This window comes from Chiloscyllium punctatum, chromosome 39 (genome assembly GCF_047496795.1).
Source record: "Chiloscyllium punctatum isolate Juve2018m chromosome 39, sChiPun1.3, whole genome shotgun sequence".
Classification (NCBI taxonomy): Eukaryota; Metazoa; Chordata; class Chondrichthyes; order Orectolobiformes; family Hemiscylliidae; genus Chiloscyllium; species Chiloscyllium punctatum.
Window position 1 is genome coordinate 47,437,511 of NC_092777.1, and position 22,354 is coordinate 47,459,864.

Here is a 22,354-nt window from a genome sequence, read left to right on the forward strand (position 1 = left end):
AAGACTCAGTTACAATGGTGCACAAATTGCTTCTGAATTGTATGAATGGGAAAGGACAGACAATTTAAAATGATGGTGCAACTGAAGGAATACTTGGCATCAGGTGTGTCACAAATAAAGACAACAATGAATAACTAATGCAGAGTAGGGTGTGAAACAAAGTTCTTAAATCTCACTCCAATCAAATGGGAGAAATAAACCAAGAACTTGCATTAGAATAGCACTATTCATATCCTTGGGTTGTCATCAAATTACTTGTGAAGGAGCGTCGCTCCGAAAGCTAGTGTGCTTCCAATTAAACCTGGTGGACTATAACCTGGTGTTGTGTGATTTTTAACTTTGTACACCCCAGTCCAACACCGGCATCTCCGAATCAAAATTGTAAGCAAACAGCATCGTCAATTCTTGCACATTAGAGTCCCACACACAAAAATTTGAGAAACAGTTTGGTAGTGTTCATTGAACAACACAGTAAATGTTTGACTTGAGCACCAGGAGATATTTGCTGAAAAAGTTCAAATAATGTCATGGGATCTTTCACAGCCTCCCATCCAGGCAGAATGGGCCAATTTCACATCTTATCTTAAAGTGTGCATGTTAATACTATATTCACATACAGTGAAACATCAGTCTGGATTATGGCTGGAAGTTTCCTCTGACCCTCTACTACTTCACTACAGTAACCTCACTGTAAATGTGACTGAACTTGTACTTCTGCATCATATTCCTGCTAACAAAGACAGTAAATTATAGACATTTCACTTGCAGACTGTGGTCATTCAAAGAACAAGGTAAGGTCTCCAGTTCATCACTGAACTGTGTGTATGACTTTGCAGGCCACGTTCTACCTCTCTCACTTGTTTTCTCTTTCTGTGGCCAAGTGGCTCCTTCTGCTTGTTGGTTTCAGTTTCTACCACCATCTTCCCTTCTGCCTCTTCCCAAAAGATTTTATTAAAGAAGAGAAAATAGCTGCCAGACCTATCTACACAGAAAAGACAGCTTTAGACTCTGACAAAGCAGATGCAGTAGAGACAGGCATCAGGTAAAACCTGGCAGGCAAAAGGAAAAAGGGTAGAAACTAAAATTATTTTTGTAGCATCAGGAGAGCTCTGTAAGAATGTGAGTTGCTTCTGTTGCCTGGAAAACAGCCCTGTATTTGGATTAAATGTTAACCAGATAATTTGTGATGCAAAATTCTCTTCTCCTCACCGCTCACATCTAATTTTAGGCTCCACAAATGACATAAGATTTCATCCACATTACCAAATAACAGGTTTAGGCCAATAAAGTTGTGCATAAAGTTGTGAACTGTTCCAGTGCTGTGTTAAGTTGAACATAACTGTGGCTATTAGAAACTACTTTGGTTCAGAAACATCTCAGAATTTTTGACTTTGCCAATACTATGTCCAGGAAGTTCCTATAGGTTACGTCTTGCTTTCAGAATACAACTATAAGTGACGGAATTTTTCAAGAAGTTCTTGCCACTGTTCAGTGCATTAAATACATTGGGAAAAATAACTGAGACTTAAATACAGCCAGTCAAATTGATTGGGGTAATCATTGATATTTTTAACGCTTCAACGTCTTAACACCTTTTCTGCTCACTTTGAGCAATATTTCGGCAGAGAGGTAACACCTATTCCAACAAGTCCTGACGAACCTATTCCAACAGACACTGCATCAGAGGTCAGATCAGTTTTCCTTCGTGTGAATCCAAGGAAAGTGATGGGACCAGACGGAGTACCAGGCCGTGCACTCAGGGCATGCACAGATCAACTGGCAGAGGCCTTCTTGGACATCTTCAACCTCTCCCTGCAGCAGGCCACTGTCCCTGCCTGTTTCAAAAGGGCCAACATCAACCCTATGCCTAAGAAGGCTCATGCAGCATGTCTCAATGACTACTGCCCAGTGGCCCTAACTTCAGTGGTCATGAAGTGCTTTGAAAGGCTGGTCATGGCATGAATCAACTCCAGCCTCCCCACTACTCTTGACCCACTCCAATTTGCCTACTGGACCTACAGATCCATGTCAGATGCCATATCACTTGCCCTTCACTCCTGCCTAGAACATCTTGACACCAAGAACAGCTATGTAAGAATCCTACTCATTGACTACAGGTCAGCCTTCAACATTATTATCGCCTCGAGACTGATTACTAAAATTAGTGATAGTTCAGTGGTTAGCACTGCTGCCTCACAGCGCCTGGGATCTGGGTTAAATTCCTGCCTTGGGCAACTGTCTGTGTGGACATTCTCCCCGTGTCTGTGTGGGTTTCCTCCGGGTGCTCCAGTTTCCTCTCACAATCCAAAGATTTGCAGGTTAGGTGAATTGGCCATGCTAAATTGCCCGTAGTGTTAGGTGCATTAGTCAGGGGTGAATGTAGGGAATGGGTCTGGGTGGGTTGACCTTCGGAGAGTCAGAGGGTCAGTTGGGCTGAAGGGCCTGTTTCCACACTGTAGGGAATCTAATCTAATCTAATCTTGGACTAAGCCCCACTTTCTGCAATTGGATCCTCAGCTTCCTGACCCACAGGCCACAATCAGGGGAGCTTGAGAACAAAATAGAAGGAGGGATTAGATTTAGGGGGTTAGGGAGGAGGGGAAGAGTTAGCTCGAGTTGAACACAAACACCAGCAGAGACTGGTTGGATTGTCTGACCTGCTTTAGGATTGTATGTTTTGTAAAATTCTGTCTAATATTCTCTTATTTACATGCTATTATGCTTTAGCAAGACAGTAATGAGTCAAAGAAACCTTCTGGAATTTTGAGTCCAGACATTTAGCAATTTGAAACTGATTTGAAACAGTTTAACCCACCTGTGCGGTTTGGTGGTATATCCTGAATAGTTTTCAGTAACTTCAGGTCCTTGATGTTATGAATGTAAATGGACTCCTCCAAACAAACTACCAACCTCTGTAGTGAGAAAATAAAGTTCATGTTAAAAATGAATTAAATGTAAGACTAAAAGCTGGGGGACAGCTGACTGAGGTGGACAAATTTCTGATGGACACAGACAGGGCAGACAGGGAGAAGCTTTTCCCTAGTTGAGGGATTAATAACCAGGGGACACAATTTTAAGATAAGGAGGTTTTGGAAAGTTCTTTTTATCCCAAAGGGTTGTGAGTATCTGGAACTCTATGCCTAAAAGGGTGATAGAGGCAGGAAGCCTCAAAACATTTAAAAATGACTTTGATAAATCATAGCATAGAAAGCTACAGACAGATGAGAATAGAATAGGTGAATGTTTAACGACCCCAGTGTGGACACGATGGCCTGAAGGACATATTTCAATGCTGTACAGATCCGATATACAATGTTGGGGTTTAGACAATATTTGGTCTTGACTGGCAACATACCTGTTACAATTGAAGAAACAGTTTCAAGAATGCACTCCAAAAGAGCATCTCCGAAACAACACACTGCACTCTGCTGGTGTGCAGCTCACTACAGCACACACCTAAGGATTCAATCCCAATACAAACTGCCTGTGTGAATGATAAACACCAATGCAGACTGTTGGGACTGTTTCTCTTATGATTTCCATTTAAGCCTATTAAAATTTGTATAGAAGTCAAATTACATGAAGCACACAGTCAGATAGAAAAACATAGCCAGTCTTCCCTCAATTCAGATTAACCTACCAACATGTTTTGAATTAAAATCTCAAATCAATCCAATTAGGTTTAGCCAGAAAATATTATTACTTTGGGAAATGACAGATGTTATACTTGACACAAAAACTGTATCTGGATGATGAAGTAGCAAATCGAGAACAGCATATGTACCAGTAACAATGTACAACTGCTCTGAAAGGAATCTTTCAGCCATTATCTAGATTGTAGAGTCTGCTTTCAATTTACAAAACAATGAAGTGCTGTTGACAACTGGCGGTGGTGGGGATTGGTGGAGAACGAAAGAGGTAACTTCCTTAAATAGTGTGTTACACGATTTCAGGATACATTAACATACTTCTGAAGTCTGGTTTACACACCAGATTCCACAAACAGCAAAAGATTAATATTTGTCAGGTCACACAAATCACCTCAACCCCATCAAATACAATTTTTCATCCAATTGAGTGGGGAGGCAGGGCCCAAACTGGAAATCTCATCTGAAAGTGGCGTCTTTGCAAATGCAGCATTCCTCTATTGCACTGGGGTATCCTGAGGGAGGTGGCGGTGGTGTAGCGGTAACGGCACTGGTCTTATAATTCACAGTCCCTCATGTTCTGGGGACATGTGTATGAATCCCATCATAGCAGATAGTGAATCTGAATTCAATGAAACGTAATCTGGAATTTTTAAAAAGGTTGGTCTAATGGTGATTACGTAATCATTGTCCATTATCCTAAATGCTCATCTGGTTCAGTAATGTACTCATGGGAAGAAAATCTAGTGTCTTACCTGGTCTATCCTACACATGATTCCAAACCCATAGCAATGTGGTTGACCCTTAACTGCCCTCTGAAATGCCCTAGCAAACCACTCAGTTCAGGGCAATAAGGGCACTCAGTCACCTCCCTGCCTTATTTTCCAAGAGTAGGTCAAGTTTTGCACCTTCTCTAGTAGGTACATCCACATACTGAATAATAAAATTTTCTAGTACACACTTAAGAAATTCCCCTCCATCTAAACCTTTAACACTATGGCAGTCCCAGTCGATGTTTGGAAAATTAAAATCTCCTACCATAACCAACATATTAATCTTACAGATAGCTGAGATCTCCTTACAAGTTTGTTTCTCAATTTCCCTCTCACTATTGGGGGGTCTATAATACAATCCCAATAAGGTGATATTTCTTATTTCTCAGTTCGACCCAAATAACTTCCCTCGATGTATTTCCAGGAATATCCTCCCTTAGCACAGCTGTAATGCTATCCCTTATCAAAAATGCCACTCCCCCACCTCTTTTGCCTCCCTTTCTATCCTTCCTGTAACATTTGTATCCTGGAACATTAAGCTGCCAGTCCTGCCCATCCCTGAGCCATGTTTCTGTAATTGCTATGATATCCCAGTCCCATGTTCCTAACTATGCCCTGAGTTCATCCGCCTTCCCTGTTAGGCCTCTTGCATTGAAATAAATGCAGTTTAATTTATTAGTCCTACCTTGTCCTTGCCTGCCCTGACTGTTTGACTCACTTCTGTTCTCAGCTGTACCCATCTCAGATCGATCTCTTTCCTCACTATCTCCTTGGGTCCCACCCCCCCCACCTTGCTAGTTTAAATCCTCCCAAGCAGTTCTAGCAAATCTCCCTGCCAGTATATTAGTCCCCTTCCGATTTAGGTGCAATCCGTCCTTCTTGTACAGGTCACTTCTACCCCAAAAGAGATTCCAATGATCCAAAAATGTGAATCCTTCTCCCATACACCAGCTCCTCAGCCATGTATTCATCTGCTCTATCCTCCTATCCCTGCCCTCACTAGCTCGTAGCACTGGGAGTAATCCAGATATTACTACCCTTGAGGACCTCCTTTTTAAATTTCTACCTAACTCTCTGTAATCTCCCTTCAGAGTCTCAACCTTTTCCCTTCCAATGTCGTTGGTTCCAATGTAGACAATGACCTCCTGCTGGCCCCTCTCCCCCATGAGAACATTCTGCACCCTCTGAGACATCCTTGAACCTGGCACCAGGGAAACAACACACCATTCTGCTTTTTCTCTGCTGGCCACAGAAACGTCTGTCTGTACATCTGACTACAGCATCCCCTAACACAATTGATCTCTTGGAAGCCGACGTACCCCTCGTTGCATTAGAGCCAGTCTCAATACCAGAAACTTGGCTGTTCGTGCTACATTCCTCTGAGAATCCATCACCCCCTACATTTTCCAAAACAGCATACCTGTTTGAAATGGGTATATCCATAAAAGACTCCTGCTTTAGTTGCTTACCTCTCTTACCCTTTCCTGGAGTTAACCCATCTATGTGACTGTATCTGAGACTTTCCCCCCTTTCTATAACTGCCATTCATCACATACTGTTGCTGTTGCAAATTCCTCATCGCTTCTATTTGTCTCTCCAACCGATCCACTCGATCTGATAAGATTCGCATCCAACAGCATTTATGGCAGATATAATCCGCAGTAACCCTTAAACTCTCTTTAAACTCCCACATCTGACAAGAAGCACATATCACTGCAAAGGCCATTTTGCTCCTTCACAATCTACAGACCCAGAAAATAACACTGTCTTATTCCTCTACAAACACTGCCGCAGGTTAAATTAATAGCTATGACTTATATTTTAAGTTTAATCAAGAGACTTATCTCCAAAAACATATAATCAAGAAAGAATCCACTGTACCCACTACTGCTGCCTTTCTCTTGGACAGACTTAAAACAACAATTAACTTATCTGATTCTGTGCTGTGAACTTCGCCCAACAGTTCCTCCAAGATTAGTTAATTAATTTAGTTAAGTTTCCCAGATGCACTCCGATGTCCAGCGATACACGAATTCAAACAGCAAAGGCAGTAACTGTGCAGGTTTTCTCTCTCTCTCCTGCACTGTCCTCACTATGTGCTTCCTTTGTCTGTTCTTCTCCCTTTTAAACTGCTGTTGTTTTGACTTTTTTTTCCCAAAGTTCCAAAACAATGCAACAGCATATAAAACAGTAATTGCTGCTCCTGGAATTCGAGGAAATCACCTCCAACACCTAAAATACCTCAAAAAAAAAAGGAGCAGCTCTTACAGCCAGAAATTTTTCCCGTCCTCCATCTTGGATTACCGGGCCATGGGGCCTGTTTCCACACTGTAGGGAATATAATCTAATCCAAAAAAGTCCTGGGTGAAGTTGTGACACAGCGAGAACGTAATGACTGAGCAAATGACAAAAGCTTTATGATGGTGACAGGCAGAAAGAGCTTTATATTTTCAAGAAAATAGTTCTCAGTAAAATCCACACCAGAGGTCACTTTGACAGCCTTCTTGCATGATATAGTTACATAGTAGTTATATAATCTTGTGCACTATATTTAAAACTTGTGGCTCCAAGAGTGCACCACTGATTTTGTTCCTGAACCTTTAAACCATATTTGCTTCATCAGCAAGTATGTTTCTGTTTAAAACTTGAAGTCAAGGGGAATAAGAGGATGTTGGCTGATTGGCTATAGTTTGAGGTAAAATCTTTGTTTGCAAAGGAACAGTACAGAAATGTAAATGGGGGGAAAAAAACAAAAATTTTGGAATGGGGCGAGAGTGGATTTTAGTAAAATAAGGCAGGAACTGGCCACGGTAGATTGGGAGCAGATACTAGTGAGGAAATCTACAGAAGAGCAGTGAGGGCAAGGAGGCTTCAAAAAGGAAATGGGGGAGGGTACAAGCCCAACATGTACCCTCTTGGCTGACAGGAAGGAATAACAAGCCCAGAGAACCATTGATGACTAAAAATATTCAGGATACTATGAGAAGGAAAAGAGAGGCTTTAAGCAGGGACAAGGGAGTATTAATGCAGTATAGCAACTGGAGCTTACGAAAGCAATTAGGAAAACAAAGAGGGGATATGAGGAAGATCTGGTTGGTATAAGTAGGAAAAATCACGTTATTCTTTAAATACCTCATTGGGAAGAGGATAAACAGGGAAAGAGTAGGGCCCATTAGGGACTAGCAGGGCAATCTGTATGTGGAGCCAGAGTGCTGGTATAGTGTTGAACCAATACTTTACATCAGTTTTCACTAAAGAGAATGAAGAATGAAGGTGAGAGACTGTGAGGTGCTTAATCAAATTCACATAGGGAAGGACAATGTATTGGAGATGTTGGCAGGTTTAAAGGTGGACAAATCTGCAGGTTTGGATGAATTGTGTCCCACGCTGCTGTGGGCACCAAGGAAGGAGACTGAAGGGGCATTGAACCAAATTTTTAATTTGTCTCTGGCCATGGAGGGAGTACTGGAGAACAGCTAATATGGTTCCAACATTTAAGAAGGGTTGTAAAGACAAGCTAGAGAATTACATACCAGTCTCATGTCAGTGATTGGGTAACTACTGGATAAAATTCTGAAGGAGAGCATCTATCGCCACTCGGAGAGGCGAAGCTTAATCAGGGATAGACAACATGCCTTTGTCAGATTGAATTTGACTGTATTTTTGGGGGAGGTGACCAGGGATGTCGCAGAGATATACAGTACGTGAACAGATCCTTCGGTCCAAGTTGTCCATGCCAACCAGGTTTCCCAAACTAAATTAATCCCATTTGCCTACTTTTGGCCCCTATCCCTCGAAGTTGAGAGTGTGGTGCTGGAAAAGCACAATCGGTCAGGCAGCATCCGAGGAGCAGGAGAATCGACGTATCGGGCTAAAGCCCTTCGTCAGGAATGAGGTCACTAAACTACATATCCCTCTAAACCTTTCCTACTCATGTACCAATGAGAGTTGATGTAGTTTATATAGATTTCAGCAAAGCCTTTGGCAAGGTGCCACACAGGACATTTATCAAGAAGACAAATACACAAAGCACACAGTGTAATTTGATAAAGTGGACTCAAAATTGGGCCAGTTAGACAGACAGAGGGTGATGACAGTGGCTGCTGTCGTAACTGGAAGCCAGTGACTACTGGCATACTACAGGGGTCTGGGTCCCCAATTATTCATCATTTATATAAATAACATAGATGACTGTGTGGGGGGGGGGGGGGGGGGGGCTGGATTAGTAAGCTTGTGGATGGTGCAAAGATTGGTCAGGTGGTTAACAGTGAGGTTGAGTTTCTTGAGCTACAAGAAGACATAAATGGGATGATCAAATGAAATTCAACCCTGAAAAATGTGAGGTTATACACTTCGGAAGGAATAATTTGATGAGAAAGTGTTCAATAAACAGCATGACACTAGGAAGTACTGTAGAACGAATGGGCTTTGGGGTGATTGTTCACAGAGCTCTGAAAGCAGAAGGACAGGTTAGTAGGATGGTGGAAAAGGCATATGGGACACTTGCCCTTTATCAATCGAGGCACAGATTACAAGAGCAGGGAAGACATGCTGGAGCTGTATAGAACTTTGGTGAGCCCACAGCTGGAGTACTGTGTGCAGTTCTGGTCACCACATTACAGCAAGGAGATGATTGCACTGAATTGAATGAATTGAATTTATTGTCATGTTACCAAGGCACAATGAAAAGCTTTACCTTGTGAGCAAAACAGGCAGATCACAGAGTTAAGTAGCATAGATAAGTAAATAATAGGTAAACAGCGGCAAAAGCAAAACACAGGTACAGGCAGATGTTAAGAGTTTGAGATTCCATTCAGTATTCTAACAACAGTGGGGTAGAAACTGTTTTGAAACCAGCTGGTGCGTGTGTTCAGGCTTCTGTACCCTCTCCCTGATGGTAGAGGTTGTAGAAAAACATTGCCAGGCTGGGATGGAGCTTAGAGAATGCTGGCAGCCTTTCCTTGACAGTGGATAGATGGCTTCTATAGATGGGAGGTTGGCCCTTGTAATTGTCCGGGCCAAGTTCACCACTCTCTGTAATTGTCTCCAATATTGAATGGTACTGTTGGCATACCGGGTAGTGATACATCTAGACCAAATGCTGTCGATGGCACACCTATAAAAGTTGGCAAGGGTATTCACCGTCATGCCAACTTTCCTCAACTACCAGAGGAAGAAGAGACATTATTGTGTCTTTGTAACCAGTGCGTCCACATGAAGAGTCCAAGAAAGCTTGTTGTGGATGACCCCTCCCAGGAGCTTGACACTCTCCACTTGTTCCATCTCTGTGCTGTTAATGTGTAGGGGGGCATGAGTAACATCCCACCAAAAGTCAACAATGAGTTCCTTGGTTTTGCCAGCATTGAGAGCTAGGTTGTTCTCAGTGCACCATTTTTCCAGGTCTTCCACCTCCTGTCTGTAGTCTGTTTTGTCTCCATCTGAGATTCAACCAACTATGGTGGTGTCATCAGCAAACTTGTAAATGGCATTAGTCTGGTATTTGGCGATGCAGTCATGGGTATACAGTGAGTACAGTTTGTAGCTGAGTACACACCCCTGAGGGTCCCCAGTGTTGAGTGTTAGTGAGGATGACAAATTGTCTCCAATCTTCACTGATTGTGGCCTGTGGGTCAGGAAAACTGCGCATCCAGTTGCAAAGAGTACGGCTTAGTCCAAGATCACTAAGTTTAGTAATCAGTCTCGAGGGGATAATAGTGTTGAAGGCTGAACTATAGTCAATAAATAGGATTCTTACATAGCTGTTCTTGGTGTCAAGATGTTCTAGGCAGGAGTGAAGGGCAAGTGATATGGCATCTGACGTGGATCTGTTGGTCCGATAGGCAAACTAGAGTGGGTCAAAAGTGGTGGGGAGGCTGGAGTTGACTAATGCCATGACCAGCCTATCAAACCACTTCATGACCACTGAAGTTAGGGTCACTGGGCGGTAGTCATTGAGACATGCTGCATGAGCCTTCTTAGGCACAGGGATGATGTTGGCCCTCTTGAAACAGGCAGGGACAGTGGCCTGCTGCAGGGAGAGGTTGAAGATATCAGAGAAGACCTCTGCCAGTTGATCTGTGCATGCCCTGAGTGCACAGCCTGGTACTCTGTATGATCCTATTTCTTTCCTTGGATTCACATGAAGGAAAACTGATCTAACCTCTGACGCAGTGACTGCTGGAATAGGTTCGTCAGGACTTGTCGGAATAGGTGTTACCTCTTCGCCGAGAGTCTGATCAAAGCGAGCACAGAAGGCATTGAGACAATTTGGGAGGGAGATGTCATTGTCTGCTATCTTACATTTTCTCTTTTTAGAACCTGTGATGTCATTCAGCTCTTGCCCTAGTCAGCAGGTGTCTGTCTGGGTCTCTAGTTTGGATCGGTATTGGTCCTTGGCTGTCTTAATGGCTCTGCGAAGGTCATACTTGGATTCCTTATATCTGAGTGGGTCTCCAGATCTGAAGGCCTCATGCCTGGTTTTTAGCAGGTTCTGTGTGTCCTGGTTCATCCAGGGTTTCCTGTTGGGGAATATCCGGATTGACTTCCTCGTTATGCAGTTCTCCACACATTTGCTGATAAAGGTGATGGCATACTCGTCCAAGGAAGGGGCTGCAAAGGAGATTCACCACAAAATTGCCTCGGATGGAGGATGTAAGTTATATGGAAAGGTTGGATAGCCTTGGAGCAGGGAAAACTGAAGGATGGTTGAATTGAGCTGAATAAGATCATGAGGGGTGTGTACAGAATGGATAAGGAGTAGTTGTTCCCTGAGTCGAAGAATTAGTCACGATGGGATGTAGGTTCAAGATGGGGGGCACAAGGTTTTGTGGGGGGGTTGTGAGGAAACCTTTTTTTACCCAGAGGGTGACAACAGTCTGCAATATGCTACTTTGGTGGGTGGTAGAGGTGAGCTGTCTCACATCCTGTAAAAAGTATGTGAATGAGCGCTTGGCACATCATAACATTTAAGGCTATGGGCTAAGTGCTGGTGAATGGAATCAGGTTGAAGGTCAGGTGTTTCCATGTGTTGTTGCAAAGTCAGTGGGCCAAAGGGTCCAATGTATGATTCTAAGAAAGCGCATTGGAAAGGTCAATACCCTCTCAAAATTGGAACCAAATTATACAAAAGCTTCACTTTACTCACCAGCATTTTGTTTGACGACCAAATACAGCTGCATATTCAAAACAACCTTACAATTGAAAAAGGCAGCTATGTAATGCTGGTGCCTTTGTCCTGCAACCTGACCCTTATAAAGTATATTCTGTACATGACTGAAAAGTAACCTTTATTATCTCAGTTACTGATTTTTCTATGACAGGGTGTAGCTGACCTAACTGAAGTTAGCAGCTTTCTGCCAGTCTGTAGCTCCTCTTACCTGTCTGTTCAGCCTGACAGTGAGGATGGTATTTGAATAGCTGTAGTTGCAGATCTCAGTCCCTTTCTTGAAATGATAAACGTTCATCTTCTGTGGTGTGGAAAGGCTGACAATGACCACCAGGCTGCTGGAAAACAGCCGTTCCACAATATACACATCGGGCGTGTCTGCTGTATGAGGAGAAAGCATGGACAGAGAAAGAAGATTAAAACAAGAGTTCATTTACATGGACAACGAGCCTGATACTGATCAGCTGGTAAACTGGACAGAGCATTGGCAGATGAAGTTGAATCCTGCTAAGTGCAAGGTGATGCACTTCAGGAGGTCTACAAAAGGAACAACATACACTAGGAATGCACAAGGTCTCCAGGGAGTACTGAGGAACAAAGGAAACTTGCGGTGCTGGAAAGACACAGCAGGTCAGGCAGCATCCAAGGAGCAGGAGAATCAACATTTTGGGCATAAACCCTTCATCAGAAATTGGCAGGTGAACTTGATGCAGTCCTCACTTTCTCCTAACAAAGGGACCTTGGTGTACAAGTCCATAGAGTCCTGTCAGCACAAGTAGAAGGGGTGAAAAACATATGGGATGCTTATATTATGTATGCTGAAGTCAGGGGGTTGGGTGGGGGGAAAAGGGGTGAGCGGATACGGTGGAGATGGAGCCCAGAGAGAGAGGATGACAGGGAAAGGGATGGATGACAGTTTTCCAGGGAGAAAGAAAAGTTGATCATGGGGACCATATATAGGTGAAAATGGGTTGGCTTTGCTTAAAGCCTAGGGTGGAGGTGGATAAAGGATATGAAAGGAGGTGTTCAGGTTCTAAAATCACGGAACTCGATATTCAGGCTGGAGGCTGACTCTGAAGGCTGCTGGGTCCCTAAGCTGAAAATGAGATGCTGTTCTTCCAACTTGCACTGAACCTTGCTGGAGCAGTGTGACAGACCCAAGACAGAGACATTGCCAGGGAACATGGTGTTAAAGTGGCAGGCGGCTGGAAGCTTGTGGTCACGTTGCAGACAGAATGTAGGTATTTTGCAAAGCGGTTACCCAGTCTGCGTTTCGTCTTCCTCACGTAGAGGAGATTGTGAACAGCGAATACAGTAGATTAAGTTTCAGTAAATCACAGAATCTCTACAGTGTGGAAGTAGGCTATTCAGCCCATCGAGTCCACAACAACCCCCTGAAGTGCATCGACCTCCTACTTTATCCCTGTAACCCATTTCCCCCACCAACTCACCCTCCACTCCTGACACCTTCCCCTTTCACCACAAGAAGTGCAAAACCTGCACGCGCAGCTCCCCTCTTCACCTCTGTTCAAGGCCCCAAAGGATCCTTCCACAGCTGACAGAGATTTACCTGTACTTCCACACACATCATCTACTGTGTCCATTGCTCTCAATGTGGTCTCTTCTATACTGGGGAGATAAGACGCCAACTTGTGGTGCATTTCAGAGAACATCTCTGGGACACACACACTAAACAACCCCATTGCCCTGTGGCCTAACACTTTAATTCCCACTCCCACTCTGCCAAGGACATTGAAGTCCTGGGCCTCCTCCACTGCCAAACTCTAACCACCCGACTCCCGGAAGAAGAACGCCTCATCTTCCACCTTGGGACCCTCCAACCACACGGGATCAATATGGATTTCATCAGTTTCCCTATTTCCCCTCCCCCACCTTATTCCTGATCCAACCTTCCAATTTGGCACCGCCCTCTTGAACTGTCTCACCTGTCCATCTTCCTTCCCACCTATCTACTCCACCCCCCTCTCTGACCTATTACCTTCACCCTCACCTTCAGCTTCTTATCACACTCCCAGCTACCTTCACCCCAGCCCCACACCCCCTTCCCATTTATGTCTCAGCCCCCTTGGGCCACTTCCTCATTCCTCATGAAGAGCTTATACTCGAAACCTCAACTTTTCTGCTCCTTGGTTGCTACCTGACAACGGCTAATCCACCTAACTTGCACATCTTTGGACTGTGGGAGGAAACTGAGGCACCCAGAGGAAACCCACACAGACACAGGAAGAATGTGCAAACTCCACACAGACAGTCACCTTAGGCTAAAATCGAACTCGGCTCCCTGATGCCATGAGGCAGCAGTGCTAACCATTGAGTCACTTTGTAAGTAAATCGCTACTTCACCTGGATGATGCTATTGGACTGTGGGGAGGTGTTTGGAGTTTGAACAATTGGTCCAGGGTGTTCCAGAGGGAATGTGCAAACTGTTGGTAAAAACAGGTAATCTGTTTTGGCTAATTTGGTTGAGGGATAAATAGTGTTCAGGACCAGCCGATTCTCCCCTCTGCTTCTAATAGTGTCAAGATGTCAAATAAATACACCTGAGTTGGCAGCATCTTTATTTAATATATCATCAAAAAGACATCAGATTACAACTCCAACAAAATGGTGCACTAGTAAAGGTATGTGCTCAAATTCTGGAGTAGCTCTGAATCCAAAATCTTCAGTGTCGGGGACAATTATTCCATCTTTATGTTGTTTGCAACTCTACTGCAAGGAAGTACTACTTTGCACAATGTAGTCTATTGCATTCACTGCTCACAATGTGGTTTCCTCTACATTGGAGAAACAAAGAGTAGACTGGGTGACCGCTTCACAGAACACCTGCATTCTGGCCGTAAAAGAGACCACTAGCTTCCAGTTGCCTGCCACTTCAAAACACCACCTTGGCCAACATCTCAGTCTCAGGTTTACTGCAGTGCTCCAGCAAAGCTCAGCATGAGCTGGAAGAACAACACCTCATTTTCTGCTTGGGGACCCTGCCGCCTTCAGGACTCAACATTGAGTTCAATAAACTTAGGGCTTGAATTCTCCCATGTCCCAGCCCCCAATCCCACACTACAGGCTTAGTTATCAAATGGCTCGTGTTCTACCAGCCTCCTGCTTGTCTACCTTTGTCATCTCATAGTTCGCCATTACACATGACCTATTGTTAGCCATTAACATTCTCCACTCTCAGCTATTCACTCTCCTAGCCAGATCGTTATCCATTCGTTTGTCTGACCAACTGTTCTTCTCTCCCTTTGGGCTCTATTCCCACCTGTCATTTACTCCTTCTCCCTATCTTCTGCATAGCCTAGCTGTTCTGAGGTAGGGTCATTGATCCCATAACATTAACTCTGATTTCTCTCCATAGATGCTGCCAGACCTGCTGAGCTTCATCAGGATGAACAGCTTATGCTCGAAATGTCAATTCTCCTGCTCCTCAGACGCTGCCTGACCGGCTGTGCTTTTCCAGCACCACACTCTTCAATTCTAATCTCCAGCATCTGCAGTGCTAACGTTCTCCCAGTCTGAATTCAGTGGTATACGGTCAAGGACTGAATGTTGGGTAACAACATTAATATGACAGATTGTAAATGTGGCAGAAAGCTGCTCTAGTGTGTCTCAAGTTTCAGTTGTCACAGATATTTTTATATCCCACCACATTTTAAGCACACTGTAATCTGGGTAGGAAAAATGATTATTTTTGGATTTAGTTGGGTGTGGTATCCTCTTCTGAAAATGTTCTGTTCTCTTAAACACACAGATTTTGTAGTCGGTCCATTCATGATTTTAAAAATACGTTGTTGAATTGGTCTCACTTCTGCATTATAAAAAAGCTGGCGATACTTTTTAAAAATTAATGTTTAAACCAAGATGAAGGAAACAAGGCAATAATGCATTGAATACAAAGCTGCTTCCATGAAATTTTGTTACTGCAACTATAATGCTCACGTAATTGTCTGCAAACTGAGCTTATCTTCATTAATTTGAATTTTGTTAATTCCTTGTGACTTGATAGAGGGGAAGTGGTGGAGGCTCGTACATTTGCAACATTTAAAAGGCACCTGGATGGGTATATAAATAGGAAGGCTTTGGAGGGGTACGGGCCAAGTGCTGGCAGTTGGGACTAACTAGATTGGATTGGGATATCTGGTTGGCATGGACGAGTTGGAGCAAAGGGTCTGTTTCCATGCTGTGCATCTCACAGAATACAGGGAGAACTAGCCATTTGGATACAGAACTGGCTCAAAGGTAGAAGACAGAGGGTGGTGGTGGAGGGTTGTTTTTCAGACTGGAGCCCTGTGACCAGTGGAGTCCCACAAGGATCGGTGCTGGGTCCTCTATTTGTCATTTACATAAATGATTTGGATGCGAGCATAAGAGGTACAGTTAGTAAGTTTGCAGATGACACCAAAATTGGAGGTGTAGTGGACAGCGAAGAGGATTAGAGCTGAAAATGTGCTGCTGGAAAAGTGCAGCAGGTCAGGCAGCACCTTGACCTCCCTCCACCGATCGCATTCCCAACACCCCTCCCCCAAGTCCCTCCTCCCTACCTTTTATCTTATCCTGCTGGACACACTTTCCTCATTCCTGAAGAAGGGCTTATGCCCGAAACGTCGATTCTCCTGTTCCTTGGATGCTGCCTGACCTGCTGCGCTTTTCCAGCAACACATTTTCAGCTCTGATCTCTAGCATCTGCAGTCCTCACTTTCTCCAGCAAAGAGGATTACCTCAGGTTACAACAGGATCTTGATCAGATGGGCAAATGAGCTGAGAAGTGGCAGATGGAGTTTAATTCAGATAAATGAGAGGTGCTGCATTTCGGGAAAGCAAATCTTAGCAGCACCTATAGACTTAATGGTAAGGTTGCTGAACAAAGAGACCTTGGAGTGCAGGTTCATAGCTCCTTGGTCAGAGTATTGAGTACAAGAGTTGGGAGATCATGTTGAGGCTGTACAGGTCATTGGTTAGGCCACTGTTGGAATATTGCATGCAGTTCTCGTCTCCTTCCTATCGGAAAGATGTTGTGAAACTTGAAAGGGTTCACAAAAGATTTACAAGGATGTTGCCAGGGTTAGAGGATTTGAGTTATAAGGAGAGGCTGAACAGGCTGGGGCTGTTTTCCCTGGAGCGTCAGAGGCTGAGGGGTGACCTTATAGAAGTTTACAAAATTATGAGGGGCATGGATAGGTAAATAGGCAAAGTCTTTTCCCTGGGGTTGGGGAGTCCAGAACTAGAGGGCATAGGTTTAGGGTGAGAGAGGAAGGATATAAAAGAGACCTAGAGGGCAACCTTTTCACACAGAGGGTGGCCCGTGTATAGAATGAGCTGCCAGAGGATGTGGTGGAGGCTGGTACAATTGCAACATTTAAGAGGCATTTGGATGGGTATACGAATAGGAAGGGTTTGGAGGGATATGGGCCGGGTGCTTGCAAGTGGGACTAGATTCGGTTGGGATATCTGGTTGGTGTGGACTGGTTGGACCAAAGAGTCTGTTTCCATACTGTACATCTCTATGACTCTATGACTTGCACATAGCCATCAAGACAAAGTATAGTTTCTAATTCAGTCCCTATTATAAAGTAATATATTCTACTTTTGTTTTTCATATTTCAAATAATAAACTCCTACCATTCAGTGGTGGGAGTGTGTGATTAGAGTCAGGTTTACATAGCAGTAAACCCCTTTATACCTCCATGCATGCTCCAGCTCTCTAGGCACCCCATGTGCATCAGGCTCCATCCATCAAATCAACCCATTGAATAAATCAGAAAAGTGCAGGCAGACAAAAGTTGCACATCATTATAGATTACTGATCACTCTCACGGCTTTACATACAATGTCTTGGTGTCAGTTTCCAGTGAAGAATAAAATTTTGATTTGATTTGATTTGTCATTGTAATATGTACCTAAGTGCAGTGAAAAATTTTGTTTTGCATACAGTACAGCAGATCATAACATCCAAACATTACAGGGTGACTGACACGCAATAAAAAATTACAGCTGTAAAGAAAGTGTACAAAACAAGATTAATATTAGATTTGAAACTTGAGACGTCCATTTCAGAAGTCTAATAACAGCGGGGAAGCAGCTGTTGTCGAATCTGTTGGTACAAGTATTTAAGCTTTTGTATCTTCTGCTCAACAGGAGAGGTTGCAAGAGATGATGACTGCTGTGGGTGGGGTCTTTGATGATGCTAGCTGCCTTTATGTAGCAAAGAGAAGTGTAGATGGAGTCACTGGCTGTAAGGTTGGCTTCCATGATGGTCTGGGCTGTGTTCACAACTTTCTGTAGCTTCTCAAGATGCTGGGCAGAGCAGTTGCTGTACCAAACCGTGATGCATCCAGGGGACTAACGCAACAAAGCACAGATGGCACCGTAAGGTGTAGAAGCAGAAGTAGGGGTATTCAGCGTATTGATTTTGCTCCTATTCAGAGAAATCATGGCTGACCTGAAAATCCACTAGGAACCAGCATTGATGGCAAACTGCATTGATGCATTTAAGACAAAGTTAGGTAAGCACTTGAGGGAGAATGGAATATGTTGATGAACTGAGATGAACAAGATTGGGAGGCGGTTCATGAGCAGCATTAATGACAGCAGAGTCTATTTGTAATGAACAATCAGTTTCCGCAGTGAAAATACTTTGCAATAAACTCTTCACTGGAACTTGGATAGTTCATTGAAATTGAGAGAATCCCAGTGGATGAGAGTTTCCCCACATTGCAGATCACCCATGGGTAATTTACTTGATTTTTGTTACTGCTGGTCCCCAGAGTTCCAAGACCTCACTGTTTCATTTAGCTTTTTACATCTGTGGAACATTTGGATACTGCAGGGCTTCCACCATCCTGTAGGATCATGTTCCAATATGAATCAGTTCCGAGAGATGACAAAGCAACAAGTATGATCCATGATCACAATGTGTGTTCTGAATGCAGGACACTATTAAAAATAGCCACACATCCCAAATTGCTATTACACCCCAGCACGTTCCCAGGATTTATAACACTCCAAACAGGCGCTGATCAATTATTCCAAAACGTTCTGCTTATCTTCCCTACTATCAAGATTGAAACCAGTGACGTGAATGTTGCTCACTGACTGGGTGTGGGATTGCACTGATCTTGGGATTGTTCAATTTGCACATGTGGGCAGGTAGTGGCATAATGGGAATGTCACTGAACTAATAATTCAGAGGGCCAGGCTAGGGTGAAGAGTTCAAATCCTACCACAACAGACAATGAAACCAAAGTCTGATAAAGCATCGCACTAATGGTGAGCATGTAACCCTTGTCTATTGTTGTAAAAGTCCATCCAGGTCACGATTATCCTTTAGGATAGGTAACGTGCTATCCTTACCTGCTCTGGCCTATGTGTGACTCCAGACCATGGCTGTGTTGTTGACTCTTAACTACCCTCTGAAAAATCAGGATTGGGCAATAAAAGCTGGCCTAGCCAGCGACGCCCTCATCCCAAGAATGAATAAAAAAACAGCTGCCCCAGCGACGACCTCCACATCCCGTGAATAAAATAAACGAGCACATGGTGCTGCGTCTATTGATGTTGTTTGCCTTAAATGCAGCCACCTATAAATGTAACTTACTAGATAGTGTGACGTTACACAATTCATTCACACAGAGGCACAGTTCATATTGAGAAAGAACCATTATATTCTGATTCACAGTTAATATCACCCATGAGCCAAAGTTAATCATGTCTTATTAAAATCATTTGTACAGTCAGGAATTTTGCAACCATGAAAAACAGGATCTGTATTTAAAAACATTTAGCAGATAGCAGAGGATTTCTTAATTGTTAGGTGCATCACCTACCACGTAGCTATGTATATTTGGATATAACACTATAATGACTGCTATTCCTTATTTTACTGCTGATTTTCTGGTACATCACCCAGTGTGTGTGCAAGGCCCCACCAATGGCACAGAGCTGTGGAAAGTTCCACTCTACATTTCTATACTTTAAACCATTTGCAGTAGGAAGGAAGTGATGACAAGGAGCAAATGACTAGGAGAAGTTTAACATTTTCTTGCATGGTTTTCTCCCTACAAGTGTAAAGATGCCAAGGCCCAACGTAACCCTCCCCCAGGTCAGGGGGAGACGTCTTACACATCACATGAAAGCTGAGGCCAAAGTTGACTCTCACTTCACTAAGCTGGCTGTTGCTGCCAGTGCTGCACCCTACGTTGTTTACTCAATTTAACACAACAGCAAATAAAAGGAACAGCACTGTCCAAGAAATACTCTGCCTGTTTCTCCCTGCTCTTTATTTTCACAGCTGATTTCTATTTCCTCTTGTATCCTCAAAGCATCTTCAGCTTCAGAGGTGCAAGTTGTTCTCCACTGCCTCTTCCACATAATTCATCTTGCATTGCGATTACCAGTGTGTTTTATATTTCTCATGGGACATGAGCATCACTGGCAATGACACAAATTCCCATCTCTAATTGTCCTTCAGAGAGTGGTGATCACCTGCTTGACCAACTGCAGTGTGTCTTGTGTCGGTACATCCAAAGTCTTTCAGGTATTGAGTTTGAGGATTTTCACCCACTGATGATGATGGACAGGTGAGACATTTTGAAGTCAAGACGGTGGATGAGGGGAACTTGCAGCTGGTGGTCTCATAGTATTAGCAACGATACCCCTCCATTACTTTTCTGATGACTGAGAATAAGTGAATTTGACTCAATTAGGTTTATCTTCCATTTTATGGTGAAGACATATCTGGGCAATTTTCCAAATTGATGCCTATATAGTAAGTGTATGGAAAGTACTTGGCTTGGGGTGGGACTATGTTTGGAGTACAGGCTTTCAACAATTGTTGAGACCAACACTCTGCTTTATCCAGTGCCTTAAGCCATTTATTGAGCTCATGTGAAGTGACTCTAATTGACTGAAGTATAGTGCCACTGAGGGTAGGGACCAGAGGAGGAGACTGAAACAAGACATCCACTCAACGCTTCTAGCTGAGGATGTCTACAAAAGCTTCAATCTCATCTTCTGCTTGGTCATCAATGAAGGTGGGGATGCTATAAAGTCTCTTCCTCTTATTGTTTAATTGTCATCACCAGTCAAAGTTGGATGAGCATGACAGCAAATGTCAGACCAGAATCGTTGATTGCAAAATTGCTTAGTGCTATTTATAATGTGCTGTCCCTGCTGTTTAATATGCTGTAAATACATGTGCACTGTAAATATATCAAGGTGATTTTCCATTTTTAGTGCACATCCTTGTTATTCTATACTCTTCACTGAATCAGGTTGGTCTCCTGGTTAGTTGGTAGTCACGGAGTGAAGGAAAAGCTGGCCCATGAGTTTATAAATTGGACTGGCATATAATTATGCTGCTGCTTGTTCACAGAGCCTCAGTTAAGTTGTTAGATGTTCTCAACCCATCTCAATTAGTTGGTGATGTTTCACAACAGAACTGGAGGGTATCCTTAGTGTGAAGATGAGACTTCAACACCACACAGTGTGCAGTGATAACTCCTATTAATACTGTCATGAACAGACGCATCTCTGATAGGTATTTAGTGAGGAGAAGGTCAAGTTATTTTTACTTTGTGTCAGCTTTTCCATCACCTGTTGGAAGCTAATATGTCACATAGGTTCTTCAAGGTTCAACTAACTTAGTTAGTAATAGTGTTACCAAGCTAGTCTTGGTGACAGGATTCAGACACTCAGTAATAGATGTTCAAAGCCCTCACTCAGACTAAATCCTCTGGCATGACACATATTGCTTCCTCCAACTTGGGAATGCACTGATTCAACACCTGAATGAGGGATGTACATAGCAATTTGCAGGAGGCTTTCCTGCCCATGTCTGACCTGCTACCATGAAATTTCATGGGGTTCAGAGTCAATGATAAGGATTCCTATGACTAATCCTTACCAGCTGTACACAACCATCATGTTACCAACTCTGGGGGATCTATCCAACAATAGGATAGAACTTTACAAGCATGGTGAAGGAGAAGTCTAGGATGCTGGCAGAAAGATGTGATTGTGTAAATATGACACGATCAGGCTGTCCACATCCATCAAAGTTTTACTTGCACATCCACTAATATCATTTATTGTATCCGTTGCTCCCGATGCGGTCTCCTCTACATTGGGGAGACTGGGCGCCTCCTAGCAGAGAGCTTTAGGGAACATCTCCGGGACACCCGCACCAATCAACCACACCGCCCCGTGGCCCAACATTTCAACTCCCCCTCCCACTCTGCCGAGGACATGGAGGTCCTGGGCCTCCTTCACCGCCGCTCCCTCACCACCAGACGCCTGGAGGAAGAACGCCTCATCTTCCGCCTCAGAACACTTCAACCCTAAGGCATCAATGTGGACTTCAACAGTTTCCTCATTTCCCCTTCCCCCACCTCACCCTAGTTCTAAACTTCCAGCTCAGTAACTGTCCCAAAGACTTGTCCGGACTTGCCCTACCTGCCTATCTTCTTTTCCACCTATCCACTCCACCCTCCCCTCCTTGACCTATCACCTTCATCCCCTCCCCCACTCACCCATTCTACTCTATGCTACTTTCTCCCCACCCCCTCCCTCCTCTAGCTTATCTCTCCACGCTTCAGGCTCACTGTCTTCATTCCTGATGAAGGCCTTTTGCCCAAAACGTCGACTTCGAAGCTACTTGGATGCTGCCTGAACTGCTGTGCTCTTCCAGCACCACTAATCCAGAATGTTGTTTCAGTAGCCTGTTGTCAGCTCTCTACATTCTAGCACAAGTTCCA

The 22,354-nt window shown here is 43.7% G+C and overlaps 1 protein-coding gene across 5 annotated transcripts in view; it reads right to left on the minus strand.

Annotated features, from left to right (window-relative positions):
• Nucleotides 1-22,354, minus strand: part of wipi1 (WD repeat domain, phosphoinositide interacting 1) — a 96,790-nt gene that overhangs the window by 42,957 nt on the left and 31,479 nt on the right. For all 5 annotated transcript variants that reach the window (XM_072558628.1, XM_072558631.1, XM_072558626.1 and 2 more), the window contains exons 3-4: nucleotides 11,797-11,966; nucleotides 2,816-2,912 (exon numbers count right to left, since the gene is read on the minus strand). In XM_072558628.1, coding sequence (XP_072414729.1) covers nucleotides 2,816-2,912; nucleotides 11,797-11,966 — 267 coding nt within the window. The remainder of the gene's footprint in view (nucleotides 1-2,815; nucleotides 2,913-11,796; nucleotides 11,967-22,354) is intronic.